Genomic DNA, 10,954 nt, shown 5'->3' on the forward strand with positions numbered 1-10,954 from the left:
TATACAATTTATGATCTTTTGGATGGTTATTTGGATTTAGAATTTATACTTGGGTGGTTATTAGGGATTTGGTTTGTTAATTTGTGCAAAGTGTGAAAGAAAATGATTGAGTACATTATATTTTTCTTTCTTAGTTTTGTACAAAAGGGCAATATAGGATATTTGAGAAAAAATCTAACTTGTTGGACCTACATTTTTATTAAACAGTAAAAGTATGGGAGTATATGTAACTTTCAAAATTTGAGGGAAACTCTCTGTAATTGTTAAAAGCCTTGGGGGAGGTTTGTGAAATTATCCCTATTTCTTATGTAGGAAAAGGCAAGAAAAAAGAAAAACATTTAAATTAGATTATGTAAAAAGAAAATAACAAAAATGCCATAAAAATTGCTCACATTTTGGGAGTTATTTTTGTGCATATGCAACCAAAGATGGGTTTTGAGGTACTCAAACAATCTAAAAATAGGAAAGCTATGTGATCATGTTATAAAGATTATCATTCTAAGGGTGCTAAGTGATCAAAATTTGAGACAAGAAAACTTGAATTTAAGTAATTACATATCCAAGTGTACTATTGATATTTGATGTTGAGAACACAAGTGGGAAAATTCTATACTCTTGGTTGGGATTCAAGCATGAGGCACATACTGATCTAGGTCAATAGATTTAAAGACTGTTTTTCTAAGTCCTCACAAAAATCTTATAAAGGGTTGGGGAATTGTGATTTTCTTTTTATTTGTCTATTAATTCATAAAACACAAAAGAAATTCTCTTTAGTGGATATCAAAAGCATATAGGCAACCATTTTGCATATTAGCTAAAGAGTTGCATGATGTGCGGCACGTATCATTTGTTTTAGGTCATAGTGTGAGAGATCAAGATGATTAATTAGAACAAATTGGTAATTTTGAAGTGCCAAGTCACAATAATAGGTAGCTTTATGTTGCAACTCTATCCAAAATACAAAGTTTAATGTAGAAAGTTTGGAATGGGGATTAGAAATAAGAATATTAATAGGTAGCTTTGCCATATTAAGTTGGTGAACCGCGTGAATTGAAACCTGTCCCAATGCGCAGAGAATCTATTAAGTTGGTGAACCGCGTGAGAAAGGCGTGGGAAATTAGAAATGAAGACTCAGATCTGCCATATTACGCTACCCACCGATAAGCCACCAAACTGGAGGGAAATGGCCTCACAAGTTTCATTTCGCACAAATTGGTGCAAGTTAATAATTTACTCTTAATTTACACCAAATTGCTCTTAATATACACTAAGTGATAATAATCAATTCATATCAAATTGTACCTAATTTATACCAACAAATTAAAATACACTAAACTGTATCTGATTTATATCAAATCGGACCTGATTTACATCGAAATCCTATTAATTTACACCAGATGTCAACTTGTGCGACTATGTACGAAACATAAATTGTGAGACCCGAGATCAAGAGTTCAGGTATGTATCCATTTAAGGCGACAATCTATGTTGGAAGGAAATATTATTGATGTAAAATGACTTTTTAGAATGGCACATGAATTAATTTTTCATGTTAAATCTTCACACCTCGTGGAATTCTTATGGAATTCCCCACCCGACTTTGTTTAAATAATTCGTATTGAACGATTTTTAATAATTTAGTTAATAATATCTCTTTCTATCCCAAAAAAAAAAAAGCCCCTGAATTTGGTCAATGTTATCATATAACCGGTTCATCAAATTGAAATCAATTGCAAGCTCCTACATGGATAAGATTTCATCGTCACGTTGACTTTGGTCTTGACAAGAGTCAAGACAATGGAAACTGCGCCGACACGCCGTCATTGTTTCGTCAAGAACTCATAGGTGGCTTGCAGTTGTATCAGCTTTGCTTACTTTACGCTTTCACGGACACGACGTGGACATTATCGACAATCAAGCAATTCCTCCATTATTAAGGAAAAGGAAATTCAATACAATCTCTTACACGTTATGGGATCAAGTGATAATGACCCTATCACTACGTTCGACTCCTGGGGTTAATGTGTTCCAGGGGATGGGCATCTCCTCTGAATGAATCGCAGGAGAGTAATCGAGTCAAAGTCGAAATATCTTCTGTGTCGAAAAAATAATAATAATAATAATTCTCATGCTTATCATCTCTTTCATGTTATCACCTAATTCAATTTAGTCTTTCCTATTTTCTATAGTTGTCGTTAACAATTAATAAATATGTATTTTACTGAAATTTATTTTTTAAAAGTAATATTTTGCAAAATCGTATTCCCGTTTCCATCGATATAACCCATGTTTTCGACTTCAGATCCTTTGTTCCCAAAATAGTCCCTGTTCCCTCTGTCCCTTTGTTGTACAGTTGCCACGTGTTTCTTGATATTCTTTAATCACATGCAAATACATAACTATCATCTTTTATAATTGTAATTTTACAATCACCCGATTTTTCTCTTATACGGTAAATGAGATGAAATGTAACTCATAATCTGTTCGAGAAATTCTACAATATCCTCACCTTCCATGCCATTAGTCAAATACTACCACCATTTTTTGAATGTATTTATCTGACAGCCTATCATTTCATATGATTAAGCATAAAAGGTCAAATATGGATGTAATAAACAAATTTGGGAGTTGATCAACATTCCCATAAGAACACACGAAAAAGTCACGTGTTAGAATTGGTTTTAACATTTCTTGCCAGGATCCAGCTACCCATAATTAAGGTCCCACTGCCCCAGGTGTTCTCCACATGGTGAATTAATGATCAATCCACCAACCAGCTCCTACAACTCTTCGTCCTCCCTCCATCAACCATCATTGATTCAGGACACAAGAAACTCCTAGCTGGAAAGAAAGCAGAAGACCAAGATTGTACGGAGTGATTTTCGAAGATGTCAACGTTGACTGTTCCTCCAACGTTAACTACACCCCGTGATGATGCCATACATCTTCACAAAGCTTTCAAGGGTAAAACAAGAACAGATAATCACCAACCCTTTTTTTTTTTTGTACTTTTCTTGTGATTCTGTTTATTTTCTTTGTTTCTGGGGCTTTTTCTTTGTGGGTTCTTGATTTTGGGTTGTAAATTGCTGGAAAGTTCGAATTTTGCATGGTCGATTTTTCCACTTTGCTGGGTCACAGAAAGATAGAACGCTGAGTCTTTTTTTTTTTTTTTTGGCGTTCCTGATGTGGAAAATGTTGAATTCTTGTTACTTTTACCTTGAACTAGAACTTTCTTTTTTTTTTTTTTTTGTTATTTTGGCCTTTTCGTCATTTGAATTTGCTTGATTTTTCTTTTGCTTTTTCCTGACAGGTTGTATGCTTAGAAGGCTATGCCTTAGGTAGTACCTTATTTAGAGGCTAAGAGTATCTTGGTAGAATTAAGGATGGAGTTCTCACCCAGATAGAGAAACTAATTGTATGAGTTCAAGAGAAATGAAAAGCGGGGTTGAACTTTTGGTTCATCAACAGGGGGAAATAGAAAGAAAAAGAAGGATAAAGAAATTAAGGAGAGTCATTTTTTTTCCCTGTAAAGAATTAAGGTTTATGGGATTTCCATGATCTTGCATGCTTGTTCTGCAGATGTTCTCTGGTTTAAGGAAACTGGAGAAATTTTTTTAATGCATTTTAACCATGCAAGTTTTCCACAGTTGATGGTAAGAAAGTAATCAGACCTATAGGATATTTGGGTAGTTTCACAAATTTGCTACAAGCAGACTTGTTAAAAGTGGATGTACAAACTATCTGGGACTTTCAAAGGATGCAGATTATCATCATTCTGGTATATGCCTGACTCGAGATAGTCCACATTGCAAATTTGTGGCCTTCCGCTGTATTTGAAAATAGGGGTCCAAAGACTGGAGATTTTTTGAGCTGCACATATGTGCTGTAGCGAACGTGTTCATGTTAGATATTCTTTTGACTCGGGATGAGATCTGCAAGTTCTTGACGTGCAATGTTCGCATTGTAGTGGCATGCTGTCCAAAGACAGGAGATTTTTTGAGCTGGACATATGTGCTGTAGCGAACATGTTCATGTTAGATATTCTTTTGACTCGGGATGAGATCTGCAAGTTCTTGATGTGCAATATTCGCGTTGTAGTGGCATGCTCAATATCTTCATGTTAGACTTCGTCTAAACAAAAAAAAGGTTGATAGCTTTCATGGTTGTAGATAGAATTAAACAATAAGAAATTCAAATTTGTCAATCCAGTGGGAGATTTGAAATTGTTGATAGCACAGAAAATTCAAACAAGAAATATGAAGTGTTTGGTTACAAGTTATAATCTGATTAATAACTTGAGTTTATACTCTGTGTTGGGCATTCATAGTTGAGAAACTTCTAGAACAAATTCTTTTCTAGTTGGAATGACAGATTAGCTGTTCTTGGGTGGTGTTAAACTGAACTTTTGACATTTTGATATCATGCTTTTGAAAGGAGAGTAAGAAGAGAGGGGCAATGTATCTTCCTAAGATTGGACAAACCTGATATTTACTGATGGTTCAGAAAACACTATGTTCTGCTGATTCTTTTATGTATTCATATCTAGTTAAATGGCTTTGTACAATCTGTAGGACAGCTTTCTCCTGCTTGATTTGAAAGGGGAACGTATGATTAACAAAAATCTCATAGGCTTAGCTTCTTACTCTGTCTTTTTTACTCTATAGTTTATAAGCTTGAGCTGGCACAACTTAGTATTGTCAGACTAAGATCTGTTCGCTGTGTCAAACTATTTTGACATTGCTTTCCTTGTTTGGGTTCAAAGTTACCTTTTCTAACATTATGCATTTGAACAATGTTATACTGACATGCAGCATGAGATGTTGATAAAACTTCTACTTATTCAGTAGTTGTATTCTTCAATTTCCAACTAGAAGCATTTGTGAAAGTCTTTACATTCATTTCTTTCTGATAGGGTGTTTTTAGCTCTTGCTGGATGCTTCCTGTGAATTAGATTGTTTTCCTCTGTTTCAAGTACTACTAGGATTTAGGAGAGGTGTAAAAGAAGAGTTGAAATTAAACTACTAGATTAAAGAGAAAGTGTGAAAAATGTTGGATTACTTTGCGTGATACCTAAATCTTGAAGGGAAAGTAGGAACCAGTTAAGGTAACTAATGCTTTTTGGGGAATAAGAAGTTGGTTGAGAAAAGGAACTGATACTATTTTATTTGCAAAGTCCCATTTGAGTAATGTAAAACATTTGATTGCTGCTTACTACATATAATGCCTAAAGGTGGACTTGGGGTAATGTCATTTGTTATGTTTAAAAGTAGTAGCTATGTGTCACTAAGCTGACTACTCTCCCAACCCTAGATCAATAATTGGGGGGGGGGTCTTAACAAAACATGCTCATGGAGTGTGTATTAAGCACTGTTGAAAGGGAAAATAAGAAATGTGAGGTAGGATATATGAAATATTAGATATTACAATTCTGTTATTGCAAATTGTAATATCATTCAGACTAAGGTAAAAGAAGTCAAGTCTTCTTGAGGATCAAGGAGATACTTTTTGTAAGAGTGCAAATGTTTGAATTCAGTTATTGCTTTTTATCAATAAGATTTGATCCACTACTCTTGTTCTGGTTGATGTCTTTGAACATACAAAACTTCTTATACCATGTCCAAGATGATAGAGCACTGCATATTCTGGTCTATGTCAAATTTGCAATCAATCACGAGGGCTTTTTTTGTTTGTCCAGGATTTGGATGTGATACTGCTGCAGTTGTCAATATTCTTGCCCATCGAGATGCAACACAACGTTCTCTAATTCAAAATGAGTATAGAAGCATGTATCATGAAGCGCTTAGCAAACGGGTGTCTTCAGAGCTTAGTGGTGATGTCAAGGTAGTAAAATATAGTATCTTTGCATTTTCTTTATGTTCTGGAAACTTTTCTAGTTGATTGTATGTACCAATATTACATTTTTATACTTTAAATAACTGTCAAAGTAACAAAAAAATGACTTGAATAAAAGCTCAGCATCCTGCAGAAAGAAAGCAAGATCAATGTGGGAAATATTTGTTTTTTGAATTTGCATTCTTTAAATTACTGACAATGTATTTTGGGTACTTGCTTCAGCGGGCAGTCCTACTGTGGCTGCATGACCCTGCAGGACGGGATGCTACCGTAGTAAGACAGGCTCTGCACAGTGAATTGGATCTGAGAGCTGCCACTGAAGTAATATGCTCCCGTACTTCAACCCAGATTCAGCACTTCAAACAAGTTTACCACTCACTATTTGGTAGTTATCTGGAACATGATATTGAATATCAAGCAACTGGAGATCACAAAAAGGTTCTCTCTCTCTCTCTCTCAGAGCTGGAGGTGAAAAAACTATGGTTGTGGCAATTTTCTTGTAGTTCTATTTAAAGCTTCAATTGCTTTTCATTGGAATACATCAATGTGAATCTGGAGGTATTAGAATCATTGGTTTTTTAATGCCTGTGCAAGGGAACCTGTGGACTGAACCTGTTGCTTTTCACTATAATTTTTTCATTTTTATTTACGTAAAAGCCTTATATTACCTTCTCTGATGTAACATTTGTCGGCATACATTTTGTACTTTCTTGTGGCATTGGTGTCTTATACTCTTCTGCTATTGATTTTGGTGTCCTAGTACTACGTGGCTTCTATTGCTAGTTGAGTAGTCTACCTAAAGAAGTAATTCATCGATCTGTTAATATATAGTCCCAAAGAATCTATTGACCTTCTTGATATGTATAGCTTTCTAGCATTGAATCAGTGAAGAGGCCATGAGGTCGATTTCTCTTTGCAACTTGGTAAATTTGAATTGAAATTCTGCCAAAGCAAACTTCTTTGTTAGTTCTATAATGTTTCATTAGCAGCAAGTCAAAGAACTCTTTAATTAACCATCATCCTTCAATTATACTCTAATTTTCTAAGCCATTTTTTTTTAACATAAAATGCTACAGAAGAGGTTGTTTTAATCAAATTCTAAGACACTTTCTCGATTTACTGGCTTCGTGTAGCTTCTACTTGCATATGCAAGTACACCACGCTATGAAGGCCCAGAAATAGACAGAGCAATGGTTGAACATGATGCTAAAGCTCTCTATAAAGCTGGGGAGAAGAAGTTGGGAACTGATGAGAAGACTTTCATTCGCATTTTCAGTGAAAGAAGCAGGGCTCATTTGGCTGCTGTTGATTCTGCTTACCATAGCATGTATGGAAACTCACTTAAAAAGGTAAATTTTCCCATTCTTGTCTTCTCTCAGTTCAGCTTCCCTATAACCTTAGTGTCTTAAGTATGAGACGTTTTGCAGGCAGTGAAAAGCGAAACATCTGGGCTCTTTGAGTTTGGCCTCGTGACTATCTTACAATGTGCACAAAACCCAGCTAAGTATTTTGCAAAGGTATTATCTCACTATCCTTAAACCAGAAACGCTGGACTTTACATGTAAATCTGTGAATCAATTAAGTTGTGTGGTGCTCTCTTATGAGTCCATTTTCCTTTGCTGTTTTTGATCTCCCGAGATTATCTCTCTCTGCCATGCTATGTGAAATCCTTCTGGTCCTTTGTTGTCTTCTGTTACAAGATTTATCTTATGCAGGGTCCTACATTCTTGTAATCTGTTTGAAATTTCCTTCAATATCAAATATTTACCTTCTGTATGCAAAAAATTTTTGTTTCCATGATATGCATTTGATGTTTTCTAGTATTTCACAAGCCTATAGGGATTCTGTGGTTTCCATTTCTCCAGCTAAACATGTACATAGGAAGTTACGCTTCTTGTTGTCATTCTTTTACTCTTTAAATTTAATACTCTCCAGGTGCTGCGCAAAGCAATGAAGGGCTTAGGAACTAATGATACAACACTTATTCGCGTAATAGTGACAAGGACTGAAATTGACATGCAATACATCAAAGCAGAATACCGAAGGAAACATGGGAAAAGTCTGAATGATGCTGTTCATTCTGAGACCTCTGGTCATTATAGGACTTTCCTGCTTTCACTTCTGGGACCAAATCACTGATAGAGAAGGCATATATTGGTGCAGTATCAGCTACACAGTCAATTCCAGAATATGGAGTATGGTGTGGATTGTGTAGATATGAGTTGCTGTGGTAGAATATTAAACTCTGTAGGAATTGCTGATTGTTAATCTCTCCTGTCTTCCCTCCCTGTATCAGTCACTCTCCTTAGGTCCAGAATGGCATCTGCTGTTAAGGATTTTTAGTAGTTTTCTCTAGATTGCATTTACTGCTCATCTGACATTGTCAACTGGTTTTTGTGCACAATTTGTGTTGTTTCAAGGCCCTTGTTCTTCTGTTTTTGGGTTGTATCTGTATCTTTGTTTTGAGTCTTTGCATCGGTGATATGCCTAGTGGGATATGTCAAAATCCATCAGGAAACCTAATTTTCAAAGCTTTTACCATCTGTAACCAAAAACAAAGACCTCCATTGTGTGATGAAGAAAATTTTCATTGAATCTCACCTAGATTATATATGTATATTCTCTTTCCTTTTTCTTTACCCTAATAACCTTTTCCGTAATAAGCTCCCTCTTTGTCAAATTAGCTCTAACTAATTGGAAGAAAGACACAAACCTAAGGACAATGAGTTCACTGGTCAAGCACAACAATTTTCCAATGCAATATATTATCAGAAATATACGTTAACTATATGAAAATAGTGGATTAATGATGCCTCAAATTAATATTTTAAATTTGATTTAAATCAATATGAGTTGAGCGATCAATGTTCATTTTAAGGGTAGCTAGTAAAGAGGTAAGAGAAAGAGAATGATCCAATGAATGAATGTAACCTAACTTGAAGGTTTGATTCGATTGTTAAATCTTTGGACTATATTGCTGTGTACCCCAAACATTAGAGGTCAAAACTGCAAATCCGCTATAATGGCAAGCTTTTAAGAAAGAAACTTTTTAAAGATTTCCTTGACTCGTTTCTTAATTACTTTTTTTATTTCATAGACATCATATTATCACAATATTCTTCTATAAAACTTTTTAAAAAACTCCAATCCAAATGGGCTCGCTCTTAACATTTATATCCAAGATTAACATGGTTGTTTGTTTCCTCGTTTATCAATTAATTGGAAAATTTTCTTCTATTGCCTCAATAATCAAAAACTTTAGGGACGAAATGACCTTTTGGTGATACATGGGAGACCATATCTGTCAACCTGCCAAACTTTGTAGAAAAAAAAAATACAAGACTTTCTTTCTTTCTTAATTTATGAAATGCTTCAAAACAACCCAAAACAACCAGAACCAGGATAAACTAGCTGACTAGTGAGTACTGAAGTAGTTTTTATTTTATTTTATTAGAGAAGTATATTCCATGTCTTTCAATTTCTTGAAAGCAGTACCTCTGAAAATGTCATTGTCCTGTATAGTTTGTTATTACTTCTAGTTACAGTTTCATGTAGGCTTTGCCTGGGACTGTTTTTTTTTTTTTTTTTAAACTATATTTTAAAGTATGTTTCTTATAGAAGTTTATACCAAAAAAAGATGTTGTAATCTAGAAGAGGAGGAAGGTTTTTTACTAGGACACATACTAACTGGAGTTGATTGTGTGCTACTCCAATCAGAATACCATTTTCAAAAGAAGCTTTTGTCTCTTTGAAACAGTTTTGTAAATTCTTCCCATCTTTGAATGCATAATAAACAAATTTATATCTTTCTTGGGGAATTTAAAGACTGCACATTGTTTTAACATAGGCCAGTTGAGTCTTGAGAAGTTAAAACAGCATCTTCTAAACCCCCACTAACTTGCCAAAACAGTTGAAAAAAAAAAATGATGGCAGATGTATTGTCATTTTAGCTTTTAAAAATTCCATCAAGTTCCCTATTAATTTGTTTGAAAAAATGACATTAAAAATTAATTGGATTCAACTGTTAAATTCAATAATCTTTTCAGGAATCAGTGAATTAAAATACAAAAATTGATCATTAAACAAGATTCTAAAATAAATCAGAATAAATTAGAAATAAATAGATAAATGTATTGATATAAGTTGGAATAAGAGGCCAGGATGGTCTAAACCCTAAATCCTAAACCCTAACCTCCCTTCCCATCTTCATTGGCTTAGTTTAGTCCTCTAGAGTTGCATTAAATCCAGCTACTACATTCCTTTCTTTATTCCTAACCAACAAAATCATGCATTCTGGTTTGATTAACGTGGATTGATTAGGACCTTCAAGTACAATTAAGACGAAAAAAAAAAAGAATCAAGTGTAATTTGGTAAAATCACGAACTATTTTGAGCAATTACTGTGACAATTTGGTGAAAACAACAATAGGTTGTATTCTATACATCAAGTGATTAGGAAAAAAGATTTTTTGTCTTGCACATTAAAATGACCAAATGTATAGACAATTGCTCTATTTTTTGCTCATTGCTGTATGTGAGATTCTCAATTTGTGTAGACCAGATTGTTGCAGCTGACGTTTGAGGAACTCGAAATGAGTTTGTTCTTTTTGGCAAATATGGCAGGGATCGAATATTTGGTATTGAATAAATAATTTTTGTTGCCAAACTAAATAATAATAATAATGGAATTTGAAGCCCAATAAGTGAATATGCTAGAGATGTAAATAAGGTTGCACGCTTTTTAGCCCACTATGCTAGAACTGTTAACCTTAATAAATCTCTTTGAGATTTCCCTCTAGATTTTGTAAAGCAAATTGTGCCGGATGATTTCCACCAATTCCATTAGTGAATTTTCGTTCCCTTTTTTATCAAAAAAGAAAAATTAATGTCCCTGTGCCAAAATATCATCATAAAATTCTCTTTAGTGTTCAATACCATCAAAATTTTGACCTTTGTATTTGAAGTGTTGAAAAAGAATTCACCGGTGGAGTCGTTATAATCACGTATACGCAATCAAGAAGTCGTGTCTAGATTACGTATGTGCAGAAACACTTTCTATTTCTGGAAATGGAAAAAAAAAACGAGAAAGATAATAACTTTT

General features: G+C 34.3%; 1 protein-coding gene across 1 annotated transcript; it reads left to right on the forward strand.

The window, feature by feature from the left end:
• The first annotated feature begins 2,315 nt into the window (after window positions 1-2,315).
• Window positions 2,316-8,272, forward strand: LOC113716337 (annexin D5). The gene is made up of 6 exons (XM_027240630.2): window positions 2,316-2,964; window positions 5,696-5,841; window positions 6,076-6,291; window positions 6,987-7,202; window positions 7,281-7,370; window positions 7,789-8,272. Exons 1-6 carry the CDS (start codon window positions 2,889-2,891, stop codon window positions 7,990-7,992), a joined length of 948 nt encoding a protein of 315 aa, XP_027096431.1. The 5' UTR covers window positions 2,316-2,888; the 3' UTR covers window positions 7,993-8,272.
• Window positions 8,273-10,954: the final 2,682 nt, after the last annotated feature.

The sequence above is a fragment of the Coffea arabica genome, chromosome 11c (genome assembly GCF_036785885.1).
Source record: "Coffea arabica cultivar ET-39 chromosome 11c, Coffea Arabica ET-39 HiFi, whole genome shotgun sequence".
In the NCBI taxonomy this organism is placed as follows: Eukaryota; Viridiplantae; Streptophyta; class Magnoliopsida; order Gentianales; family Rubiaceae; genus Coffea; species Coffea arabica.